The sequence below is a fragment of the Aulostomus chinensis genome, chromosome 7 (genome assembly GCF_037954235.1).
Source record: "Aulostomus chinensis isolate RoL2024-O1b breed Wild chromosome 7, RoL_Achi_v1.0, whole genome shotgun sequence".
In the NCBI taxonomy this organism is placed as follows: domain Eukaryota; kingdom Metazoa; phylum Chordata; class Actinopteri; order Syngnathiformes; family Aulostomidae; genus Aulostomus; species Aulostomus chinensis.
In genome coordinates, this window is record NC_141326.1 from 27,787,903 (window position 1) to 27,815,420 (window position 27,518).

A 27,518-nucleotide genomic window follows, 5' to 3' on the forward strand; every position below is an offset into this window, starting at 1 on the left:
TATGTGATATCCATGTTGATTTATCACACACACACACACACACACACACAAACCTCCAGCTCAAACCCCTTTTTTTCCTCTCTCAGTCTGACAACGTTTTTTTTTTTTTTATATGGGTGAACAAAAAGCTCTTCCCATCTGTTACTTTAACTGGTTTCCAACGCAAAATACATGTACAGAAACACAGTTTCAACATCCTCAAACTGGCTTAAATGTTCTCCCAGCACATAAACGTTCCTGTTGTAGACATAAATCACTGGATGTGATGGAGAGTTTTGCAGAGCATGACAGCTGCTGTCCTCTGCAGGCCTTTTAAAGCCCTTCAGCTAAAACAATGAATCTCAGCCAACCACACAAAACAAAAAGAAATGGAGCGAGGCCTGGGGGGGGGGGGGTGCGAGCAAGGAGGGTGTGTGTGTGTGTGTGTGTGTGTGTGGGGCATGGTAGAAAACACACAGCAACAGCTGCATAGGTCTCTCGGCAAGGAGAAAATGCCGTGCGAGGGAACGTGTCAGCGAAGCCCGCCGTTCACCATTAACGTGCCGTTCAGCTTGTAAGCCCCCTCGCACCCCTCTACCAGTGTCTCTGCCCTCCTCCTTCCCTCCCTCCCTCCCCCTGCAGCTGTCGGGCCCTCTTTCCACATCTCTCTCTTGCCTTTTTGTCCATGCGTGTCTATTCATTCTTGTGTTACAAAAACACGTGAGGTAATTCGACTTTTTAACTCGATGGGTTTTCATTCATTCATGTTGCCCCAATAAAGTCACTCTCTCAACTTGACGCTGCAGCTGCAGTGGATGCCCGCATGTGTTGTTGCAAAGGACGCACACAAAAAAAAAAACACCACATGAAAAAGAGTCTTAAAGTTACTATGGTGAGTCAGACGGAGACGCCGCGCCGCAGGCTTGTCCCAGGGAAGTAGACTTCATAACTCTGTATTTCACCCTGATGACCAGCAATTGTTTGACTCTTCAAAACTACACACAGTCATGCAACTCAACTCCACGACTGCAGGTGCGCGATGACTCCTCAGGTCAGTCAGGAAAATCATCACATCGTCTGCATACTGACATAACGACCAGATACCAAGGTTGAAAATCACGACTGATGAGGCTGAAATTTTGGAAATGAATCTAGAATGATTTGCATGCTACACGTCAGACATGTCCTGACGGGATATTCCGCCGCTTCACTGTATGACGCCATATTTGCTGACACCACGAAGTTGTTTGGCTCTGGTGCCTTCAAATTACAGAACGTCTCGTGTTTCACCGCAACAGAGACGTCAGAAATAGCGGCTAATTTAGAAACGGTTGTTGTGAGTGCCCGGTAACCAGGACCTAACAAGTGGCGAGACATGCTAGGTGTCCTGGCTTGTGGGTCCTTGCTTCTCCAAAAACCTTTGAACACACACACACACACACACACACACACACACACACACACACACACACACACATATATATATATATATATATATATATGCAAACAGTAGAAGTGCAGCAGCGGTGGAATTTCTAACTGCTTTGGTACACAATAGTTCTGGGTTTGGATACCCAAGGGAGGAACAAAAGTCATCCTTCAACCAAACACACAAACAAAACGAGCCTGGCACCAGCATCTGATTCAAGATGGCGTGATAATATTCTGGAACATCTCCCACTATAAAGACTCACAACACATGCTTTCAAGGAAAACCGGGTTCTTCTATTTCTGGAGTTCTGTGTTGATTGGAAAGGACTGTGCTGATATTGTATTACAAGGTTTTACAAAGGTGACCCTCTCGCCACTGTTACGTTGTCACTGTTCTTCTCATCAGTCGTGTAATGACGGTTATTGTTAGCCGATGTATAAGCGCAACATCTGTGCCGTGTTCCACCTTTTTTTTGTGTGTGTGGGTAATTATGTAACCCATACCGCTGAAGAAATAAAGTAATTGAATTGAAAAACAAATGATTCATAATGTTCTGATTTGAATCTCACCAAACAAATTCCAGGCCGTTTAACTGATCTGACTGCCAATGTTGCTGTTAAGCGTTCCCAACAATAACCATGTGAGTATCAGGAGAATCCAGGCAGCGTTCCACCTTACTTGCGGTTATTTTATACCTTATATCTTAATAGACTAAAAGGAAAAAGCAGTGAGTGAGCAGCTATGACAGCCCAGAAGAAGCTGACAAACCGTTGTGAGAGTGGAATCTGCTGTTGGTTTGCACACTGATGCAAAATAGATTGTGTTTGCTCAGACGGCAGACTGGAACATGAGCTTTGTGGAGCCTCACTGAGCAGGTCAAAGGGAGGCGAATTGTGCAAACAGAGAGTTCTGGGTGCTTCGTCATACTTTCCCTCAACCTGCCTCGACGCAGGCACCTGCAACCCAGACTGTTGTCTCCGGGCAGGAAGCTCTCATTCCTCACCAACATCCCATCACATTTACATGAACCAGGAAAGAAGGGGAGCAGTCGCTAACTGCTGGTATTCCCATGCAAATGATGCTCTTATTATTCCAAAACAGGAAGCATTTGTTCTTTACCTGTATGAGGCGTCCGTCTGCAGTGCCCAGGAACACCACAGCGCGGCCGTGCACTGGTGCCACAGTGATGGAGGTAACCAAGGTGTTAGTCAGCTCCTTGTGCCAGTACTCCAACCTTTGAACAAACTGGGTCACCTGCAAGCGGTACATGCCCTCTTTCCCTTGATGGATTCCCTCGTGTGGGTCACAGTCTTCCGATGAGCTCTGTAAAGACACCAAAGGCTTCAATGAGAGAAAAGTCACTGTAACACGTTACTAGACTGGTAGGCTACAGAGCGGAGGGTGACGCTGACGTCATCTTCCAGTTTGTCACGGCCCATCATGACAGAACAACACTCACTGGGGCTGCCACAATCTGACGGACTACACCGTCGCCATGTATGGCGTAGTGCGTGTTTGGCCAAAGGGGCAGCATCAGCCCTTCCCCAGGTTATCTGGATGTTCCGTTTTAATGTCTTGGATGTAAACACCTTCATCACAGCCCCTATAAACCGCCAGTCGAACAGTTAATACCATTTTTTATTGTGAGGTTTCACTTCTTCTGCCCCTCACACATCCTGTGAAAACCCTCGACGGAGAAGAGGGGGCTTCACGCGGGAGTCGTGGCGCTGCCGACACACGTGGCAAACACCAACGTGAAGGTTCAGCATTGACAAGTGTGGACACACTTGCACATGTCAGAAGGAAAGCCTACAAAAAAATATAATAAAATAATGGTGCAGTACCCAGCAAGACTGCATGACTTTGTCCAAACATATCACTTTTCTAAGAAAAACTATTGGTTATATAATAAGATGTTGAACTATCTGCTTTCATATCTGGCCCGATGGGGGAGGGTTAAAGAGCCAAAAATCCTAAGCCTCCCTCAGCTTCTCTTTCATCGGGCTGTGCTCGTAATGGAGGTCTCGCCGTGATAGCACCCCCAGGTCAAGCACCAACTTTGTTGAATAGAAGCGTTGGACGGCTGGATTTCATGTGAAACAGAGAGGAGACTTTTACACTGGTTTACATTCCACCAATTAAACCTTTTTTTTTTTCTTTACTGCTTCTCTTTTCTCTTTTTCTGCCTCCTCCCCGGAGTTTAGTGTCCCCCTCCAGCTTCCCTCTTTGATTTCCAAATGTCACTGAGTTGTACGGATTGTTGTGTCTGCACCCTGTGAAGCATAGAGTGAAAGCACAGACTGTAGCCGGTGCTGGATTCAGGGCTATCAGCACTCTCGCTACTCTCACTCCTCTTTGTGTTTAGTCATGGCCTCCCCTCCCGGACTCAGCTTTCATTAATTATTAATGACCCAGAGAGCGGGGGAGGGGGGAGGGGGGCTCTTATGGCTCTACAGGTCCTTGACCTGGCCGCTTGACCGGTCCTGGTCTTTGTGTTGTTTTCTCAGCTTCAGTAGATGATGACCTCTTCACTCGAGTAGTAGGGGAGCAGGAGGAGGAGCGCGGTGGGGGGGGGGAGCTTACAGGTGGTGGGATGATGATTACCGGGGGAGCTTTTTTTTTGTATTAAAGTCAGAGGGTCTACAAGCACAACTGCAGTCAAGCTCTTGTCGTAGTTCAATTACAACTCCTTAAGGCAAGGCTCTTTGTCCTGAAATGTGTTGTTTTGGCCGTAGTCTCGCCCACCATAACGACCCCCCCCCCCCCCAAGACTGTTTGCTCTTTGACTAGACTGGGTTGAACACCGAGTCCGAGTAATTGGATTCTACCACATTACCAAGGTTATGTCCAGCTTTCAAAAGCGCGACTGGTTGGAGTTACATGTTTGGATGTATTCCAACAACCCAGTTTACAGTTTCAGAAAGGCAATGCCTCGTTTGGGTCTTTCCAAACGAGGTCAGAACAGATCTTGCGCGTCAAAGTTGGTTTTAAAAGCTCACGCACGTTCGATCTTTCTCCGCCTCCACCCAAAGCACCGGGGTCACAAGGTCTTTTTTTTTTTTGTGATTTGCGTAAAGAACGCTGTAACGTTCGCCGCAGCCCCGATCTCAAAGAAAAGCTTTTCAGGACGAGACCAACGAAGGAGAAATAACTCAGGCAGATTTTTGTGCGGCCTGACAAAGCTGAGGCCAACAGGACAACACCAAAGAGGAGAAACCTGGCTGAGTGACGAGCGTGCAGGGACAAACCTTGGTTAAATTAAGTGTCCTCAAGGCAAGTGGCTGCAGTGAGAGATGATGATAGACACACAAGACCAGGGAAAATGTGGAGGAAAGCTGGCAGAAAGTTTGGATCTTTTTTTTCTTCTTTTTTTTTTGCGCAGCTGTGTGATGGAGCAGCCAGCTGATCTGCAGAAAATTACTGAGTGAAAAAATAGCGCAAAGTTGATAGGGAGTGACAGTTGAACTGGATAAATACATGGACACGTAGGACGAGACCAGAGGGCGGCGAGCTCAAACGTGACGGGCAGGCTGCCTCTTGATGTGTGTTTGTTGGTGTAAACACACCTTTAGAATGTGTAAAAGGATTCAGACATTCTTCACACGAGCCATTGTGACTCATATTTGCAGACCGAGCAAAAAGGAGAAACATTTGAATGCGCTAGGACGCTCACAGCTGATGAAGACGTCACCGCTCCACAATCAGATTGTGCCATGTGGCTCAAACTACAGGCCGGGTGGATTATTTTCAGAGCAAACAAACAGGACTGTGGAGTGTTTGTAAAAGCAGAGTGGAGCGACGGGAGGGAGAGGTCTCGGAGGCATTCCTCTGCCTCTGCGAAGGTATTCCTGAGGATCAAGAGGGGAATGAAACTGGACAGTGGAAAGACTGTTTGGACAGGTTTCGTTTGAAGCCCCGCCGTTGTTATTCATGTCTGTTTCTTGGCCCGGAGAGACAGAGAACATCCGCCATGACACGAGGAGGCAGGACAGGATCCTCAAGAAAGTCTTTCGTTTAAGTTTAACAAATATTTCTATCATGAAAGGAGTATTAAGTGATATATGACACATTCGAGCTCCAATGACAGCCCCATGCCTGATTCAGCGGCTTGTACGAGGCGCGAATAAAAGTCAGATCTTCACCACATACTGTTAGCGCTTCCCTGGACTATCTGCCTTTAGCTGGAAGTAAACACAGAAAATGTAAAGTTTAGTTCACCTCTGGACGAGCTGCGTGCAGCTCCGCACCGCAACACTAATACTCACAATGTTTTCCCTGTGGAATCAAAGTGTAAACTCAGTAAATGTGTACTTTGTCACCGATGGGGAGGACGGTAGAGTAAACACCACCAAGATTTACCACAAATGTGTGATTTATAAGAACATCGCCTCCTAAATCTGCGCTCCAGCTCAGGGTTCAACCTTAAAAAAAAAACGACAGTATCATCGTTGTGAAGCATTCTGCAGAAAACATTCTCTGTATTCTCAGGAGCGGTGGACGCTTGACTGCAGCGGGGTTGGACTTTTTCAGAGTACAGATACTTCTTACATCAGTAGGTGCAAAATTTAGGTCCCTGAGAGCCCAAAGACCCCTGCAATGCTGCCCCACAAACGCTGAGTGCCCGGACATGGAGAACTTTATCTTATGGCTAAATTACCAAAGGAGAGGAGACAGTTGGGATTGGATCTCATGGACGCTGCGATGCGGTTACGTCGTGAATGTATTGTTTCTTCTCAACCGTGACAATCACGGGTGGTTAAATACAGGAGATCATTTGCCATCAAATCCTAACCAGCCCCGTCCTCCTTGTCGGGGACGGCGATTCATGCACAAATGCCTGTGACTCTCACTCACTCTTGTATCTGCTGCAGGTATTTAATGATGGCTGGCATCGTGTTCGTGGCCCAGTGTTAAGAATTTACCCTGCCTGCCGGAAAGCCAGTTGAACCCGCGTAACTGTTTTCCTTTTCATAGACGAGGGGTTCCTGTGATTCGGTGTGAGATTAGTTTGGCAGCGGGCAGCGTGAGAGTGTGAGGCCGAGCCAGAAAACGGGCACCTCGTGCCAAAAACCCTGAGAGCTGGCAAACTTGTGTTAAGAGATCATCTAAAATGGGCATTGCACAATTTTTATTTTCCCTTTCAGAACCTATTAAGCCTTTTGCACAAAGTATCTAGGATCGGAATGTTTCCTGGTTTAAACTCCAATGTCTGAATCCGCTACGCTGGCGGAGGAGGTCCCGTCTCGTCTCTCTGTTTCTCAGCAGGATTACACAAAAACTACAAAGTTGTGTTACACAAAACGTGGTGGAGGGGTGCAGACTAAATTTTGGGGCACATTAGTCGTAGCGCCACCTGGCAAAAACTGGAAATGACACTTCTTCTTTTTTTTTTTACACTCTGATGTCCTCGTAGTGGGTCAACCAGATCATCTCAGGAAGCAAACCCTGATCTACACTTACATCATGTATGTTAAGAGCGTGTGTTCTCACACACACTGATATTTGCACCGCAGTGCAGCATCAGCCTGCTCCTTCAGGCACAAACACCACGTTAACCTCACTCCTCTTATTTTCTCCAAGCTCAGGATACAATCGTTTCATAGCAGCGGCTAGAGACTCAACCGTCTCCATGCCGACACGCGACACCGTCAGCTGTCTGAGGACCGACTGCACTTTGCTTCAGTTGTCTGTAAAATGTGTCGAATTCAAATCAGCTTGTTGAATCTGTGACGGCGGTGTTGGTGGCTACAACCCATCAGCTGGCAGATTAGGCTGAAACTGCTGGTGCTGAGTTGTGGTACTCAAATATGGGAGGACGGATAAATGCAGTATTGTCTGTATTTCACATTTACTTAGCAGGGGGGGGGGGGAAACCCACAAATTGATTGATTATCAGTTCCAAAGAGCTAATACCTTAATATCCTCATTTACAGTGTTCAGACTGAAGCTAAGTTTGCTCCTGCTTTCATGCTGTGGAAGATTTATGGTTCCGGCAAGTGTTCTTGCTGTTCAACATCTTTCAGGTCATTGGAGGAGCGTGTACTTCAGCCATAGAACAGCCACCGAGGGGCACGTACAGGAGATACTGTACACCTTCTGCCCCAAACTTAACGAGCCACCATTGTCCCAAAAACAACAACCAGGCGATTCGGTTTCAGTGTCGCGCAGCTCCAAAACCCTGCAGCACTGTACAGAAAAGTCCAAAGAGTTGTGAAAGGTGATCTTTGTGGCTTATTGTCACTTTCATATTTTCACTGTGGGTATGTGGCCGCTGGGTATGCGCGCGCACACGCGTGTGTGTGTGTGTGTGTGTGTGTGTGTGTGTGTGATGAACATACAAACACACACAAACGCATAAGTTATAAAATGTGAACTGGGCCACTTGCAGAGGAGAATTGGGATGAAAAAACTAGGGTAAAGGCTTTTGCAAATATACAAAAATAAACCCAGTGTTGCCGAGGCTTAGCCCGAGTTCGCAGACTAGCACAAATGTGTGGAGTCGGCCTGGTTGCTGGCCACACAGCCGGCCCTCTCACTGGAATAACTGACCTTTGACCTTCACATCGCTCGTGCAATTCCAGACAGCAGAGAGGTTTGGTTGTCATCGGGGTGTGTGGAAATGCATTTTTTCAAGAAAGCAAAATGCAAAAGAATGTGGAGCACACATGACTCCATATTTGTGTGTGTGTGTGTGTGTGTGTGTGTGTTTAGTAACATTACAGCACTCCACCTGGACTCAGGATGCACGTTGTACTGCAACCCGATTCTGGTGGCTGTAATAATACGGTGCGCACACGTGTGTCTGGGCACACAGGTGGCTGGTAGTGACGTGTGTGTGTGTGTGTGTGTGTGTGTGTGTGTGTGGGGAGGGGCTGTCAGGACATTAGGAACAGTTAAGAGAAGCTGACAATGTGGCGAGGACAGCCCCCGGCGCTCTTGGGGCAGCTGGCCTCGCCCTGGTTTGGCCCCTCAGACGCCAGGCAGAGGAGCCGTGTTTATAATGGGGCCCCCGAGATGCCACGGTCATGGGGCAGAAAACGTCCTCACACGTTAACAAGTCCTCCAGAGGAGAGGAAAAACATCATAAACCGAGATTAAGGGAAAATCAGTCGTCCTGTTTTTGCACCTGAAGTTTCCGAGGCGCACCTGCAGACCCCCTGCAGCGCTTCCACCACTTTGTCCTCTGTTTTCTTCGCCAGGTGTGATTCTGGATCAGTTGCCAACAAAAACTCTTCCAGTTCAGCGACCTTTCCTTCAAAATAAAAAACAGTGATGCTCTACAGCATTGCTCTCCCTGCTGGTTTGTTATTCCCGCCCTGTTATCGCTCCTTGTGCACTGCTTTTTGATTTCCGGGTTTTGAGTCATTTAGAAATAAATGTTTTCATGAATGGGCCTTTCCTTTTTTAAGCACCGAGTGACTCATCTAACTGCCTCTGACGTGTCGACGACTAAAACCCTGCCTCTCACTTAACGCTTTTGTTTTCATGACCCTGACCTCTGAAAGAAAAACTATGGCACCTTAGAACAAACAGTTGGGGACAAATTTAAAGCAGCTTTGTTGAGCTTTAATCAATAAATCTTTGGGATTCGAGTTGTTGCAGCAGGAGGCTGGTTAGAGGATAATGGACGCTCCCCGCGACACCAGCATGGGATCTTGGATTCACCGGGTCTCCGCACATGTTCAGAGTATCAACATGGATCCTGTTGTGTAAACGAGCATCACCAGGGAGTCACTAAGTTTTGCTGCCCCAGCGTTGTCGTTGTAAATCAGAACTCGATCCTGAAGGTGTCAGGAGGTCTGAACCAGATCCTGTCAGGTCCTACTGGTATGCGGGGACGTGGAACTCTCTTAAATCACTGGGTTCAGAACCGTTCATGTAAAATTCCACAACTGTCATTTGGCGTCATCCAAAGCTGCAAGTAGCAATTACTGAGACATCTTTGCTGTGTACGAACACGGAGATAAATTACATGTACAGGACACTAAAGATAAAACAGAGGCAGTCCTCACACTGCTGCCCAAAACTTTATGACTCCAGGTTTTGGGCTGGCTTGTACTTGACAGGTTTTGTACGCTCCGTTTGTCCTGCACCGTGACCCTGCTGTATGTACTCAACATTCACAGGTCTTGCCAACATGCCAACTACAGGTTTTGACGGCTGAGCGGGGGGAAAAAACAGGGGCTATGCTCATGTTCCCATCCACTACGATTCATTGTGCTAAGCTAACTAGCGGTCAGCTGGTTTCTGTGGGTCTCAGCTGCCGAATGCAGCACGGGGGAGAGACGGGTCTCCATCTTTTATTCTGGTCTTGGACAGGATGGACTTCAAACAAGGCGGCAGGATCTACTTCGTGCTGTCATTACAGCTGAGAGGAGCGCATCCACACGGGCACTTTCATGGTTGTCGGATCTCTGCCGTCGCTGCATCACTCTTTATTTTGGTTCCCGACACAAGATGGTGGCCAGGGGGTCAAGACTAAATAAGAGAGCAGTGTATGTTCACTAGCCCCCCCCCCCCCCCCCCGACATGACCGCTGGTGTAAAGCTGACAGCACAGACGACTTACGCCCCAAAAACATTTCCTCTTCTACACAACTGCTTCTTTGCAAGAAACCGCCACTGTAAATTGCTGCAGTCCTCTTTGAAGCGGAGACACTGGAGTCGCGGCTCTTCCTCGTCTAGCACGAGTTACTGCAATCTTTTGTGTTCAGGAATGCATGAGCTCTTTGCATTATTCATGCCCACAACATGTAACGTGCACGCCAGGGCTCACACTTCTATCACGCATGTATTGGAATACACTTTCCCAGGGAACGAAAATCCCTCCATTTGCTAATTTTATTTTATCTGCTGCCCACAATGCTGCACCGCCCACAAAATGAGACCATCCGAACAAGCCAGCTGATGATGGTGCAATTATTTTCTTTTTGTCTCATCTTTTCCTGTCTTGAATCTCTCGCAAACCACAAGAATTCTCACGCGACCAGTGGCGGACGGGATTTCTCTTGTTCATCCCAGAGACTGAAATTAGGATCATATTGTTTCGTGATGTTAAACAGAGGATCTCCAAAGCCTCTCTCCCTTTTCCTCCAGCCCGGAGTTAAACTCTCACCCAACTGCTCTCCTCTCCCTCCTTCAATTCTTCTACCTTCCTCCCATTTTCCCCGCTTCCTCTACCTCCCTGCGCACATTCATGGCCGATTTGGCTGCTAAAATAATCCGCATGTACGTGTGTGTTCTCCAGGCTTCACCGTCACAGGCACAATGCAGCTTTCAGCCTCGCAGCGCCACTAAATCACCTTAAACCTGGCTGGGTGAGTGATGACCCCGCATCCTGTCGCCTCGGCCTCCAATAAGAGGCTAAAATATCATCTCTGAGAACACAGTTAGCGGGGATTCTTCATCTCCGCTCGACATATTTTCCTCCGCTTCTTCTGCTGAGATTTAGGATTTATGTAACTAAAAACAAAGGGGAAGAATGATGACTAAGTTGGGGAAGTGGGAGCCAAAAGACACTACTTCTGCCGCGCGTGAGACCTGTTTTGATTCCCCGTCTCCTGAACATATTTTTCAGATGAGCTCTCCAGAGCCGCCCTTAAGAACCCAGCTTGGGTCGGACTGACACAGAAGCTGAAGCTACAGTCTGCAGATCAAAGGGGATCAGACAGGTCAGCCCCTTTATACATTCCTGCATTCACAGATAGAGATGAAGCAGAGATACGGTTGTATAATCAGTCAATAAGGCTCTTTTCTGAAGTATCTGACATGGCGGATGGGGGATTTTCCATTAATGATGTTTCATGCAGCTCTTATCCAAGGTGTTTCATAAAAGCGCCTGACATAAGAGACACACGACACCGTGTAAGCCTGAACTGGCCGTGCTTGGAGTGAGTTTTCCCCTTCTAACAGGGTGACACGCTGGTCTCCCTGACATTTATTTGTTCATACTCTGAGGTCACACCCATACTTGTGAGATCTGCTGTCAGTGTGTGTTTGTCTTGTAGTAAGAAGTAAACTTATCTCCCGACGCAGTGAGCAAAATGTACACTGTACTTGAAATAAGAGCTCTTGACTTCAAATTCTGTATTGTGGTTGTGTACCTTTGACAGTAACCTTGACCTTTGACCGCCAAAGCCTTCATCCTTGAGTCACAGCGGACGTTTGCGTCAAATTGAGGGGACATGAAACTGAAGACGCTCTGAAGTTTCGCCATTCAAGGCTTCACTGGCAGCATCATAATACCGTATTCTGTGTAAAAATGTGCAAGAGTTTTAAAGGTATCAGAATCTGACCGCTGCCGGGCCCTACCTGTGCACAGGACGGGCTCAATCACGTTGTTACGCAATAACGTGGTCTTGAACCGTTAAAAACACCCTTTCTTCTCAGCCTTAGTTCAGTCTCACTGACAGCCTGATGGTTATCTGTTACTCCTGGCCCCTGACATCTAAAATACTCATCGGGCTTTGCTTCCTGTCTCTAAGACTACATCCAGGAATAATAAGCATGCTTAAAAAAAAAAAAAAAGAAGAAAGATCTACTTTATGTAACAGCAGATCCAGTATTCCATGTGTACAAAAACTTCAAAGTGAAATAAGGTGTGTTAGTAATTTTGGTTTGCCAAGACCTTTAATTTGAGGGAGTTTCCATCGGATAAATACTGCAGTGCCTCTAATATATTTAGTCCCTAAGGGTAAAAAGGGCTACAGGTACCTTGTTTAGGGTGGGGGGGGGGGGGGGGGGGGGGCTGAGGATTGGCCCCGGTCCTCATAAGGTGTGCAAGGTGAGTAATCACGCAATCATTGTCAGAGTGCAAACAAGCCTCACATCAAGTTTTGTGTTCCCAGCCTGCATTTACTCGCTCACGACCGCGTTTCAGAGCTCGGACTCCCAAACTTGCACGTGTGTCCCCAGGTGGACCCACAGTCACGTCAGGGGGGGGTCTGTCAGGCAGAGGAGGGCAGAGGGAGGGACCCCTGGAGACGTGGGTCGGTAAAAATACGGTGGTGGTCCAACTGATCTTACTCAACGTCCCCGGCAACAGCAGACACTGTCTTCAGCAGATGAAATATGTCCCAACCGTCAAAACCACCTGCTTCGGGGCTTCCAGAACCACGTTTGACGGAGGTAGCATTGATGCTAGCGGTGCTAGCCTCACCTCTGAGGGGGGAGGGGCTAAAGTCATCTGACCAGATAGCCATGAGTACCCGGCACAAACATGGACCATATTAGTTCCGTAACTTCATCCCAGATTAGAGCCAAATGTGCTCCTATCAGGGAGGGGGGGCACAGCAGGAGGCTGAATGTTTCAGGGGGTACAAGACTAGGGGGGGGGATTGGGAACTACTGTTTTAGAGCATTAATGTCTTACTGAGGTCCGATCCAGGTCCAGTCTGACAGCCAAGTGGAGCAGCTGCCAGGCCTACATGTGCTCCGAATTATCACACACGTGAATATAGAGGCGGATGATTGGAGGTTGCTACGGATCGCCATCAATAATCCGCTCATGTCTAAGTTTGCATTAGGAGCAGTCCACTTTTCTTTTTGGATTATTGATCGTCAGAGAACCGGCCCAGAACGCACAGCCGTTCCACCGCTTCTGTTTACAACGCCACCGGAATATGTCAAAATCGTTGAAGCCCGGGATATGCAGATTACCTTAGTGCACCGTCTGAAAAAGAAAACTGACATTTCTAGTTAAGTCTCTCCACCAAAATGCATTTTCCCACCCAGAATTCCTGCTTCCTAGCAGTGTGGAATAATCAAATCCATCCAGTGGTGAGGACACTTAACGGAATCCTCACTGATGGCTCCGCAGGCCTTCTTGCATCCTCAAAAAGTGCCTCCCTCTCTGTTTCTTATTGTTTTCAGTTCAGGGAAACAATTTTTTTTTTTTTTTTCTTCCCAGGAGACAAATTGAACTGCAGGAGGTTTGTTCAGGAGCTCGCGAGCAGCGGCCAGATAACCTCAGGTTGTAAACAGCGCTGCTCTGTGGTCTCAGCAGCCAGGAAGCTTATCTGGCGAGGGTCAACATGAGGTCTGAACACACCGGGCTCCTCATCTCAGATCTAGATGAGATGAGATCACCGGTTCCTACGAGAACAGATCAGAGCCAGATGAAGGAACTAATATGACTGCAGAGAGCCGGGGACAGCACAGGAGGAGGAATCTGAGACGCAGCCTCGTGGAACAAAACGCTTCTTGCCAGGAATGTACATTTTATTGCTAAGATTCCTTTCATATTTGTCCCCTTTCAACAAGTGGCTGAAAAGCAAATGTAATATTCCAGTGGCTTTGCATGGACACAGCTGTGAATGGTCATGAAATCATACGGACACAGCCAAAACCCCATCAAAAAAGTTCTGAGAACAGTAGGAATGTGAAGGACTGGTTCTACTGGTCCAGTCCAGTCTAGGCCGGTTTGAGACATTAATCCACACTGATTTTAAACAAACCACTTACACCACAAATGTGACCTATCCGTCTTACTTTTTGCTGGAACTTGGACGCCGCCATATTACGTTATTTTTGTCATCTAACTTTCCGAATCATCGCTCTTCACCCAGCAGCTTGGGGAAGAATTCAGTCACTGGAGGAAGAGAAAAGGGGTTTTTAAACCCAGAGTCTCTCGAACATCGGCATCCATCCAAGTCTCTCTGATTCATTGGGTCGATTGTCGTTTTCGCGCTAACCCTGCGAAGCGTAGCGTAGCTTGTTGCTGCCCAGCTACGAACCAGCAGGCTCCCTGGATCCCCGGCTGCTGAGCAACACCCATGCACGAGGAGTTGGTCTCCTGGCCAGGACTCACGTCTGCCTTCAAAATAAGATGTCTCCCTCTCTGTAGAACGGTGTGCGAACGACCTTTATCACCACCATGAAAATCCTGGTACGGTCGCCGCTCAATCAACTGCTAAAGACAGAACGTAGACGTTTCAGATGTCCTGTTCCTGCAGACCGGGTCCGCACGTTGTCCTCCCATGTTGAAAGTGATGACGGATGATGATGCCGTCATATTTTATTGTGTTTGTTGATGTGCGTTACTATTTTAAAATAAATGTTGTAGCATTGCTCATCATGTTTTATTCTGGCTTGGCAGCGCAGATAAAACAAATTTTTAAAAAAACAGCCATCAAACGATTACCGGAAGTTTTTTGTTGTTGTTGTCCTTCGGCGGAAGCTGAAAGACAACAACATGGAAGTAGCGGAGATGGAAAGAGATTTAAGATGGACTCTGCTCCCGAGGTGGAACCACAAGGGTTTTGAGGAGCAGAACGCTGAACCGTGACGCGGCTCCTTAATGCTAACATTAGCCAGCACTCGTTAGCTGCCGCTGCCGCTCTCAGCTGCTGATTCTCGCCGTCATCAGTTGGCTGGAAAGAGCAAGAGAGGCTTGAGGTCAAAGAAGCGACGACTATAAATAAAATCTGTCCATAAAGTTGCTAGAAGTGGTGTTGCTAGCTGGCTGTATTGGCCTTCTTTTTCATTGGAGCGCCAAATGCAACACCAAATGGTGTTGCCGGTTCTTTCCAGTTTAAAAAAAAACACTCTGACATCCATAGTCACCATAATATTTACTGCATGTCTTGACAGCTGGCAAGTGGAAGGACTTTGAGTGCCTCTATACTGCACGACAAGGTAAACAAGACACAAATTAGCTTAGCGTCGGTCCCTGGAGCACTGACCACGAGCGCAACAATGCGTCATTGTTTTTCACACTGGTTAAAACTCCTGGACCTGGCATCCAACTATTGCTCAACCACTTTCTCACACTCTTCTACACACACACACAAATCTTGAGGGGCCGTGCTATGAATAATTCTGCTGCATCTGCTTGCGCTCACTTAGCCACCAGGCCTGAAGCCAGAATTTTTAATACTCAGAGCTGAAGAATCACCCACTAAAAATGCGTGTGCGTTTGTGTTTGTGTGTGTGTTGCAATACACCGATTACAAAGATTTCTTGAGGTAAAAACAATGAAAACAAAAACACACACATCTTTTCTCTTAGCGACAAGCCCACGGTGGAAAGCACGTTTGATTTCTTCTTAAAACCCTCAAAAGTAGTTTTGGTGGAGTCTTGCAGCGAAGGAAAGCCAGGCTCTTACAGTAACTCTCAGGTGCGGGCTTGTCTTCCTGCTGCAATCTGATTCGAGACTTGGAGGAGGATAAGATCAAAGCTGGCAGGGACAATACCTGCAGCGTCCCAGGCCCTGATGAGATGGCCTCCCCGTTTGCGCTGTATTGTTTGGCAGCCCAGCAGGCTGATAAAAGCCACGCAAGAGTGCGGACACAGAGATAGAGAGGAAGGCTATCCTCTCTGTTCACCTCCGTTACTTGAGCACACACCCCGCTGCAATCCCTGGCTGGTATTGTGTGGGGATTACTGGGGGGGAATGGAACGGGGAGGATTAGACCTCATCTGAGGAGAGGAGAGACCCTCCGCTTGGACTGACGCGGCGTCCAAATCCATTCGGTGAAGCAGCCGTCGATTATCTGCGCGTGATAGCGAGCCTCGCGGCAAAGGGAACTCAACTTTCTCACTTGCCTCTGATGCGGGGGTCGCACACCTCTCCTTAAGTCAAATACCAGCACTTTTTTTTTTTTTCCAAGTATTTCCAAGCTTTTCAAACACAAAGATTTCAAAATGTCCAAAGCTTACGATGCTACGTCACAGCATGAATCTTCCTGCAGTGTTCCTCCAGGTCTCGGTGCCTTTATGTTCCAGTCATAAGGGATTTTTGCCCCCCCCCCCCTCCTTTTTTTTTTTAAATTATCAAGCAGCCCAAAAACGGTTAAATCTCGCACCGAATCTGCATACAAAGTTGATATTGGGCGAAATTTCTCGGGGCATAACTGAATGGCATTCTTCCTCGGCACCTCCGTCATGAAGAACGTCACTTCTAAACGTCAAAAAGTGAATACACATCGAGCCGACACGCAAAGTTTTCAACAGATTTATGATCACATGAAGTACAACGAAAGCCAAAACTGGCTTATGTTCCACTGGCTGATTGTTTTTACTTCCATGCTGAGTGTAATCAGTCTGATGTCAGCAGAATAAAACATTCATGCGCATGCGCGCAAACACACACACACACTTGTTTAAATTCCAGGTTAAACACTGCAGCAGGAACATGGGCAGAACGTTCAGGAGCCATCAGAACCCTGATGAATCAACCCCGCAGCTGCGCAGCCTCGGTACGTTCGTCCGACTGTGACACGATAGAACTGAGACCTGTTTCTATGTGTGTGTTGTGTTTTTTTAAACGTCCAGTTTCAGTCACAATAAGTCAGCGCTTTATAACCTGATCTTGTGTGTAGGTCAGCGGGAAAAAGCACAGCTGTGGCTCGAGAATCACAGCTGAGCAAGAACCTCAAACTGCTCCCAAACTTACTTTTCCTCTTAAATCACGGCGTATGAACGGGTTTTCTTCGACCTCAGACGTAAATTGGTTAAAATGCATTTTCCTTATGAACCAGACGGTCTTTGCTAACTAGACGGAGCAGAAGCACTACAGCTTGAGAAACATGGAGATGAGGTGAGCTTGATTTGTTGCCTTGCTGGGCTCTGTGGCTGCAGGCCTGCACAAATCATTTGCTGCTCTAGTGAACTTTGTGATTATGAGCGTTTCAAAGGGCGGCCGGACTCAGACCTTGTGACGATAACTTGAGGGATGCAAAAGCAGAGGAAATGAGAGCGATCCGGGGTCGAGGCGAGGGCGCCGCTCAGGACAGCGGCGGCAGCAGCAGGAGAGACGGAGATTGCTTCTGGCCCTTCGTTTATGAAGCGCGGGGGATGGCAGATAAGCATCCACACGCCTCATTTCAGGAGAGAGCAGGATATCACCGTGTGGTGAAATAGAAGAGTAGGAGGCATGCCGCTGATTAGGAAATAGCTCCGGGGTCTTGACTCACCAGCTCAGCGCAGCTCAGCTCCTCCATATTTGACACTAAACACTTGTTTAGTGTCAAATATAGGTAGAATAGCTTCTGGCGCTACTGGCAAGGAAAGCGCTGAAGAAATCCAGTCATGGGTGTCAGCAGGAATGGTATTTGAGGGAAATATCGCATTCGAAGGCGACAGAAAGCTGACGTGGCACGGACACGATCACCAGAGCACTTGGCGCCATCGGAACAGTTCGTTCACCGCTTACATTTTGCAAGCCGAGCCGCGAAAGAGAAAACGGCCTCTTTACATAAACCATCCAATGTATAAATAAAGTAGAAAACCAGAAAACCCTTTGAAAACCCTGAGAGGCTCCAGATGAGAGATGGAAAGAGTCAAAACAACCAATAACATTTATCTGACAAACTGATACTCAGAAGAAGTCTTATCAGCCCCGGCCTAAATATACCAGTGTTTGGCGGATGGTGGCTGCTGGTAATTTCCCACCATCTCAGTGGAAGACACCTTGCAGGCACAGACGGTTGCACATTTACCACTTTATACGTTATCTAGGGGACACAGATAAGGTGTGCACACAAAAAGCAAAAAGTATTTACACGCACGTTCAGCTTTCCGGCTAAACAAGAGCCCAAACTCTGTGGCTAATGATTAACTCTGCTGATTCAAAACGAAACACTGACACTGAGTGAGTGTGAAATCATGCAGAAAACGGCCAGGAAACGCCTGCAGCCACCAAAAGACACAAACCTGGCCTGATACTGTTGACGAGGAGCAGCAGTGTTGAGATGAGGCTGCTGCAATCTTTGATAGACCGGTTTTATCTCAGACTCCTCAGGAATTACGTAATTTGTTATTCCATCCATCCATCCATTTTCTACCACTTATCCTGTTAAGGGTCGCGGGGAGGCTGGAGCCTATCCCAGCAGCCTTCGGGTGAGAGGCAGGGTTCACCCTGGACAGGTCACCAGTCCCCGGCAGGGCCAACACATAGAGACAGACAACCATTGGCTCTCCCAGCCACGCCTACGGTCAATTTAGAGTCTGGATTAACCTGGTCCCCTCTTGATGTCTTTGGACTGTGGGAGGAAGCTGGAGTACCAGAGAGAACCCAGCAGGAACAGGGAGAACATGGAGACTCACCCAGAAAGACCCCGTGCTCCAGCCGGGGCTCCACCCACAACCTTCTAGCTGCGAGGCGACAGTGCTGACCACTGCTCCCCCGTGCTGCTCCTGCAGTGATCGTTTCTCAAAAACCCTGAATCAACCCGTGGCTCCAGGTGACTACTACGGGTAAAAAGGTTTTGAAGTAAAGTGTTACGATGATGGCCCGACTTTAGATAGGGCCAAGAGCTCCTGTTACACAATCTTTTCGGGAATGCGGGACTCATTGTGACACCGTAACGCCAAGGGATGTGTGCCGCCAAACACACGGTGTGACGCATCTCTGCACTCCGTGCACTACGTGCCGCTTTGTTTAAAAGGTAAGAGGAACGTGTGAGGAACATTGGAGTAGGTGTTATCAGGAAAAGCAAAGAACAGACGCACACGCGCATGCACGCGCACACGCATGCACGCGCACACACACTACTTTTTTAGACGTAGATTATGACCAAACCTCTCCTTGCTCGGTGGGATCTGTTTAGACACGGCCACCAGATGATGCAACAGCCCACCTGTGGGTGGAGAGGCCGAGGGCACACAGCTGCCAGCTCTCCCTTGACAACACGCCGCTACGCCAGGTCAGGGCACGCAGGCTGATTCCATCATGTTTTCAGCAGGAGTTGGCACCGGCCCGAACCTCATATTGCCTTGCGTTGCACTGGAGCTGCCAAAATCTTCAAACTTTTCAACTCTTAAACTCTGCAGTACGATGCCGAAATTAGTACTGGAATTAGTATTCACCACAATCAGGGAAGTAATACGATCACTGAAGATGATCCGATTACAGGTCTGGTGTGTTTCTGACTCTGCGAGGCTGATTTTCTAAATCTTTTTGGGCAAGAAAGAACCTGTTAGTTTGTTGGAGCAGACCTCTCTGACATGGTGAAACTGATGTTAGGTTCACCTGGGGTTTGGCGGAGCTCGGTTCTCTGAAAGCCCTCTAGCTGAGGGCTCCTCCTCTGGGGACGGAGCACGATCAACTGCGTTTTCGCAGAATATCCCTCCAAAAATAATGGACAGATTATGATGTAATGTGGTGTGAAATTAGGCATCAAAGAACATAGGACTAACTTCTGGAGGCGATCTGGATCTGGATCGGACCGTAGGTCCTGAGGACTGTTCTAGGTCACTGGCGGGATCCATCTATTGGCAGTATTTTCCTGGATGTCGTGGACGAACTCCAAAATTCTTGGCTGGGAGGAATATTTATGAAATGGTTTTGATTATCCTGTGTTTATATTTTGCGTCCTTGGTGGAGACATTTATCAACGGACTGAATAGCTGGGAGTAAACAAAGTTTTAAAAAAATTATTATCTTTTTAAAAGTCCATTATTCAAAGCGCTGAAGTGTTTTGACCCACCAACAGTTACAAACCCCACACATACGAAGTCAAAAATCACAAGAGGATACATCAGCCGCAACAGTTGCTTCCATCGCTGGATTTGTAGTTTTAGCACAACATTCTTTTACAGCGCGCTCGTACCGTATGTGCAGTCATGGCGCTCAGCTGATCTGACGCTCAAAAAAACAACCAGAGCTGTCAACAAATATTTATCTAGTACTTTGTGTTCCCGTGTGTGTGTGTGTATGCTCGTGTGAAGACCTCCGAGTGTGTGTGTGATCCATGAAAACAGATGCAGGTACACAACAAGATCTAATCTCTTAGGAAAAACACACACACACACACACACACACACACACGCACTGGTCTTTATGAAAACCAAGGCCTACTAAGAGGGAAAAAGGACAGGACAGGACAAGAACATTCATTCTTTTTCTTAAACCCTGCACACTGCTCAACAACCATCTCGCGAGCTCCTGCGCCCGGATTAGCGATTGGCATGGACAGGCTCGGGCACGCGCGACACGGTCTGCTTCGATTTCACATGGTAGACTCAATCCCACATTATAATGCCCCAGTATGACAGCTCACCTATTTCTAAGCTGCCGAAAATGTAAATGTAAACTTTATCATGGGCGTTCAAGGAGGCACCTTGAGAACAAAGGCGACACTCGCTGAGACGTGTCACTATTCAGTTATTTATCCTATTCTGTTGGTGTTTCGTCATCAGGGCCGCATCCCTCTAGAGGCTGCTGGGTGGTGACGATGTTTACGAGCTGCGGCAGAAGCCTGTTCCCCGGTCCGTCCTGTTTATAGACTGGGGGTGAGATTTCGAGCGGACAAATACCAGTGTAGTGATGGCATGAGCAGGCTCGGGCATGCGGGGCTCAAAACTGTGACCTCCACAGCTGAGGACACTGAATCAGCAGCATCTACTCATGAACACAAAGTATTAAATCCATCTATTGTGAGGGTCTAATCACCTGCAACCCTCACTGGAAAACAACTGCGTGAAGTATCACCGATACTCCTAATTGTCCTTGTTGCAGCACATCTCCAAACACTGAGGGGTTTTAACACTTTGGCAGTTTGCAGTATTCGAACGTCACTGATGTTAAGACTGCACTGCATGTTGTATGCATATGTTTTAGAATATCAGGAGCAGACGGGCTGAGAGTGGAGCTAGGACAGTCTGCTTTATTTCCAATGAGACTGGCACATTCTTGGTGTGACTTAATCATTTCAGATGCTTAATCATCTTCCTTTTCTCTTGCCAGCTTCTGTACAGAAAATTGTCAGTATTAACATAATAATTGAATATTCCAGATGTGCAGCTACGCAAAGTCTGTCTGGCACCATCTTAATTATCTTTTATATCTTGGGATTTAATCAGATGGAAACCTGAGATGGGAGTGGTTTTTTTTGGAGCCTCATGGAAGTCAAAGAGAACTTGCTTCGTGACTGAAGTCACAGACACATGTTCGGCTCTTTGAATTAGGCATTATCCTTATCTTTTTGGCCTATCAATTGTAGTTTCTAGACTTGTCAGAGTGCTCTGTATGCAACAAATACAATAGAGTTTTGCGGGGATGATATACTGTTGTAGCCCAACTCAAACGTTAGCATTGCCAGAGGTTCCATCAACCAAAAGGGGATTTTTACACTGGATTTTCAATGGCTGCCAAAAAAAAACAAAAACAGCTCTCTGGCGAGCAAAAGTATATCCGACTTATACATTTAGTTTGACAAGATCGTCTTCAAAAATACCACTTTGATGATTTTTGAAGCATAAATTCAAGCATTAGCACTACAAAGCTAACGTTCTGCTGTGAGAAAACGATGTACAGAAAGGCACATGACATCAGCGGTTCTCCTGTTTCTGCCGCGATGACATTTAATATCAGTGGCGATCTCTGTGGTGGTCCTCTTGAACCACGTGGTAGCAGGTGTGTATTTTACGGGGTAAAACAAAACATCGCGACACCTTAAGCTCGTGCAGCACCACCAGCATCAGGAATGCCATTGAAGGTGGTGGAGGTGCCAACAAACCCCGGATTCTGCAACAGGAGACGGGATCTGGTTTACAGCTCTGTGACCAAGTGACTTCAACTCTGTTGACACAACATAAATCATTGTGTACATTGATTTAAAGAAGCTGTTTTCTGTGGATAATGATAAAATAAAGTTTTGCTATGTTGTTGAATGTGTACTTATATAACGAGCAGGTTCCAGTATATCATCCAACACACAATCGGGTCCATATTGATAATCTGGAATTATTAGAGACTCCTTTATCAGTGTAAAATAAACTCATTGAGGCTGCGTGTCGGCCTGTTTGGCTTTTTTTTTCCACCCCTAGCGTGCATTTAAAGCTTGTTCATTAAAGCAGACAGTCTAATTAAAATGACTGTCAGTCAAAAGCGTCTCCCAGTTGGAATTATATTACACACACTACAATCAATCAGCTTGAAGATTCAATTTAAAAGCAATCAGCATTTGGTGGGGGTCCTGGAGTCAATGCTAATCCAATGATAACTTTGACCTCAAATGTGGCCATTATTTATTTTTAGTTCCAAATCTTCCCGCTCCCTCAAAAGACTCATGAAAAGAATTGCCAAACACGATGGGTGGTGACACCGAATCCCCGACTATGTCTCTACACACGACATTACTCAGGACACCCTTTTTTTTTTTCTTCTTCTTTTTTTTTAAAATGACACTGTCAAGCCAAAGCATAGTTATAAGCGTAGAAAAGCCTCGACACCTAGAAAAATTCGGTTACTCATAGAAAATCACACGAGTTTTGGAAGAAAAATGCTTGAAACTTCATTACAATTCAAGTGACCGGCTCATTAAAGCGACCATTTGTGAGATTGCTAACAAGTTAGCAATAGCAAGTAACTGGCAGCCTCTAAGTGCTCAACGGTGGCCTGTGTCTGTGTCATTGTTGATGGGAAATGTCCAAGTAAGTCCCTAAATACGTAAAGATTATTTAATAGAATGACAGGAACATTATTTTAATGGCGCAGAAGGATAAGAATTTAAAGAAGTGCAGGGTAAGCTGTAGTTCTGCTTCAGGTCTCCTTGAGAAGAACGGTAATTATTTCGTCAGTGCTTTGAGAGCTGCCTGAGGACAGACAAGCTCCAAAGAAACAAAGAGGAGAGCAGATATGCTCTTCAGCGCAGCTGAGGGCCACTCATCATTACAACATTTATCATATCTCGCTTCTTAAACTGGAGTTAAGAGCCACGTTTGAGCTGACAACCACCACTTATAACCTTCCAACGTGCTCTTACACTCAGCTTTCATTCTCCACCAGACTCCTGCTGGGATTTTTCCAAAATAAATACACAGTTTGGTGGAGCACACGACAAAAATAACCTCCTGCGTGCCTCTATCGCACATTTACAACTTTTATGAATTTATGGCGGCACTTATCTGTCCCAAACCTCACGAGGAGGGAGTCTACCTGCCATATGCCACTGAATACAAGTCGTAAACATATGAAGCGAGGCTATGAATGCATCACTCAACTCCAGGCTCAGAGCGTAAGCATCTGGGAGGCCGTTGTTCAACAGTCTTACAGTTTGTTTCTTTACCTGGCAGCCGAGGACAAGAGGATAAGCAAGACTGTCAGCAATAAAAGAGAAATTGCCGAACGGCTTCCTGGCTGCACTGAGATAAAAGCTCTCTTGGCTGCAGCAATCCAACACTTGACCTGCTGATCAAACTCCGAGACGAAAATATTGTGTGACATCTGCATTTGCTGAGTCTGGTTTTGAGCACAAACATATGTCAGAGACGGGGGTGGGGGGGGGGGGGGGGGTTGTAGCTAAAAAAGAACAGAATTTCAAATCAGCATCTTCGTTTCGAGCTGACTTCACCTTATCACCACTAATTAAGGCTAATTCACAATTTCTGTGTCTGTTGGGGTCCGCATTACCTCATCTGCCTGTATCCACCAGGGGTTCCGTTTGCACGGCACTCGAAATTTGTGGCTGGACTTTAAGAAAACCACCGTGTTCCAGGACCTATAAAAATATTCCAAATACCTGTGCGTACGCATCCAGCTGAGAACTCACATGTCAACAAACACGGTATTACATGCATTCACCCCCGTTATGGAAGATCATTCAGAAAAGTCAGAGCTCTGAAATGATAGGTACTTTTCTCACCAGTAATTTCCAATTTCAACACCATCCATTTTCTCAACTCAGAGCCTGTATTTTTATTTCTACTTCGGAGTTGTTTTGAACACAGTACAATTCTGCAACTGCCTGCAAATGCATTGCATGGTCCGCATAAAAAGTAGTCCCCCTCATACACAGGCGTCTGCCCCGGGCACCACATGAGATTGAGTTGGTTTGAGATAAAAGAATTCTTAACCTGCAAATCATGCAGAGCTGCTCTAACAGACCCCTAGATTAACAATCCAGTCCCTCCAAGGCGTATTTTTTATGCACGTCTTGTAACACACTTAACAATCCTTCACAGGGTTGAAAGCAGAAGGGCTCCTAAGATAATTACACAGCGCAGAGATGCTCCTGTACCTCCAGAAAGACTGAGCTCATGCCTCACATAGACCTGGTAATCAAGTGAGTAAAGAGGAAAGAATGTCTAATACTGGAATAGACTCTCACGCTGACTGTCTCTCACTCCGTTTGATCAAAACAACCGTTTCCACACCGCCAGTCACCCTCAAAAGGCGGAAACAAAGACGACTGTTTGGGGATGTCGGAAGGTTTTCCCATCATTCATCACCGAGTGAAATAAGAAGTACAGCAGGGATGAGGTATTTTTGTAGGTCAACCCGGTAGTAAGCGCCGCCCTCCACCAAAAGCTAGTGGGACTGTTAGAGTGGATTGTAGATTAGTGCAGGAAAGCAGCTCAAAAGTTTATGGTACTAAAGATGTTCTTGTTTCGTGACGTCACCTCCGCAAAATAACAGCATTTCTTGCGACGATGATGAATGATAATTGCAAGGGTTGGACGCACAAAGCTGTGAGGCAAAGTCAACCACACGGGCGAGGCTTCCCATCACCAACAACTTTTAGTGTTTCTTCTGCTTTCGGCGTGTTTTTTTTATCTGCCATAGCCGATGTGGCGTTCACGTAAAAGCTTTGGAAATCAAACGTCTGGTATTCACAGGCACATTTTCTCTAGTTGAACCAAAAACACTGAAACACCTGAGGCTAGTGTGGACCTCAGACCTCATTTCAGGGGTTCAGCCTTAACACTCCTTCACAAAACCCCATTCGACTATGAGACGAGGGCACCAGACGTTCAAAGAAGCTAACTCATCTCCGGGTTTTAATTGCTCATTCCAGCCCCGCTCGATGGTGGTTTAATTCATAACGGCTGGATTTGCGCAGTAGCTCAACAGGCTCTGTTAGTTATAAGCAAGGACAGCTTCTGTTAGAAAAACTTTTCACATCTGGCGACCAAAGATGCTTGAAACCAGGAGTTTTGCGCTTCTGCCTTCTGGTACTGAAACGTTTTAAAACCTTATGCTATGTGAAATAGTAATTTTCCCCAGTGGCCAATAAAGGATTCTTTGTCACTTCATGAACAGAATTCTGTAAAACCCGGATTGGATCATATCAAGCCTCGCCCACTCCAAAACCAACCAATTTCGAATCAAAAATGCTTCTGCCGTGTTACCGAGGTAACTTCCACTTTCCCACAGGTGCTGGGAACAGGTGGGGGTGGAGGGCGGGGGGTCTTGCCAGCGCGGCCGGCTGCCACAGTGGGTGAGGGATCATCTTCCGCCCAGCTGCTGATGCCCTGTTGTCCTCAAGCCATTCATCACGGCTCGCTGAGAGTCAGATATGCACTGCCTGCCCCCCTCCCCGCTCGCGGCCCACAGCTCCCATCATTCCTCACTGTCCCTTGTGGATCCCTGCTGCTGGTAGCTGTCAGGACTGTGCTGATGTACCCAAACACCCACCCACTATGAATTTGCATGTATCCGCTGGTTTGAATCCATTTCAAGAACCCAACCACATGCCACTCTTCATTTCATCTCTCTGCTGCAGTCTGCCTTTAAAACCACCGTGTACTAAACTTAAAAAGCCACGCCATTATCATGCACCCAACATTTTGGGATGCATACATTCAGTTTTAGATTCCTCGCAGGCAGCCGTTAGTTCACGTGGACTTCCAATTTCAGATAAAAGTCAACGGGCAGATTCTTATAATGCGCTGGAACATAAAGTCCGGGTCGCACCGATGCAGTTTACAGCAATAATCTTGAGGACTTTCATTTAACGACATGTCCTTTAAGTCACTGTCTATCAGCAAATGAGGAAACTCAACGTCCCACTAATGAGGCCCTAGAATTGCAGTAATTGCAGACTGTGGTGGGAGCTACCAGGAAAAATGCTGCTGCTGCTGCTGCTGCTGAAGCTTCACCAGAAAAGCATTCATGTCCACCACGAGTCGACTTTTCTTATGAGGTCACAGGAAACAAAGCTTGTCCATCAGGGAACTCAGCAGCACCCGCCATCGCTCATCAACGACGCTGCTGCAAATGTTCTTCTTGCCGGTGGGAACTGCAGCAGTTTTGGGATATTGGAGGTACGTGGACTGTATGTTTAGGAATGCGGCAACAAGAAGGAGCAGCCACAGTGAGCTGAGGAAGAGCTGCAGGCAATAGGGCGGTAACAACCACATTTCAGGCAAACATTATGATTCGATAAATATTCAGTTCCATGTTCAGTTGAGGAAAGGCCTATTATGTTTGGCGGGCTTCGTAAAAGTAAAGTAGCAGTGTAGAAACCTCCTTTCCTTGTTTGATGGCAGTTGGGAAAACTACTTTTGGTCACCTACTGGCGGAGTTGAGCCATTACAACCAGGTGCCGTTAGAAGCAAGTGAAAATACCGTATTTAAGACAAAATGCCGATCGCACAGCTATTATTTTTGGTTTTGTTGTGACGGAGGTCATCCACTGGAGGGAGACAGCCGTTTACAACATATCATACCCGAGAGGGCGAGGCCAGCCGGCTCCTGACGGGTGATCTACTGTCCTGACTGATGCTTAGGTTAAGTAAAGATGGAGTCAAACAGGCTTCAGAGGGAGTATTGACGGAGCCCTTGGCAGCGCAGACGGCAGTTAACTTCATGTCGCTATTGATCAGGCGGTTCAGCCAATTGTTGGCGTCGGTGCTGATAGATTGGAGGTGGGTGAGTGATGGTGAGGTGACCAACTTGGCCTGCGTGTTTACGTGCAGCTCTGATGATTGCGCATCATGACGGAAAATGTACTCCTAACCTTTTGAGGAATGGTCTACACTCTCAACCAAAAGGGCAAAATTGGGAAAACTGGAAATACTTTTCACGCTTCCTTGAGGTGGTTTTGAAAACTATCTTTAGATTTTCTTGACCATCAAATGGAAAGACAACTACTGGCTCAATTAACTGCAGCCTGACCTTCACCATGTCGTGACCTGATTGGTTCGGGTCAGGTAATCTTCTCCGCATGCTGTGGATCCCTGTTATTATAAGCCGTCTGAAACATGGGGCAACTGTGTATTGCCAAAAAAAAAAAAAAAAAAGTCTACAAGTTGGACAGTTTTCACCAAATATGGAAGTAAACAACTTCAAATCAAAGCGGAGAGTTTGCTCTTTGACCTCATCATCATCGTTTCATGTAAATGCTTCCAGAGCCAAAACGATGAAAAATGCTCTGTAACGTTCC

The 27,518-nt window shown here is 46.9% G+C and overlaps 1 protein-coding gene across 2 annotated transcripts in view; it reads right to left on the reverse strand.

Annotated features, from left to right (window-relative positions):
- The window catches only part of met (MET proto-oncogene, receptor tyrosine kinase), a 72,618-nt gene that overhangs the window by 41,215 nt on the left and 3,885 nt on the right, over positions 1-27,518 (reverse strand). For both annotated transcript variants that reach the window (XM_086209682.1, XM_086209681.1), the window contains exon 3: positions 2,531-2,734. In XM_086209682.1, coding sequence (XP_086065808.1) covers positions 2,531-2,734 — 204 coding nt within the window. The remainder of the gene's footprint in view (positions 1-2,530; positions 2,735-27,518) is intronic.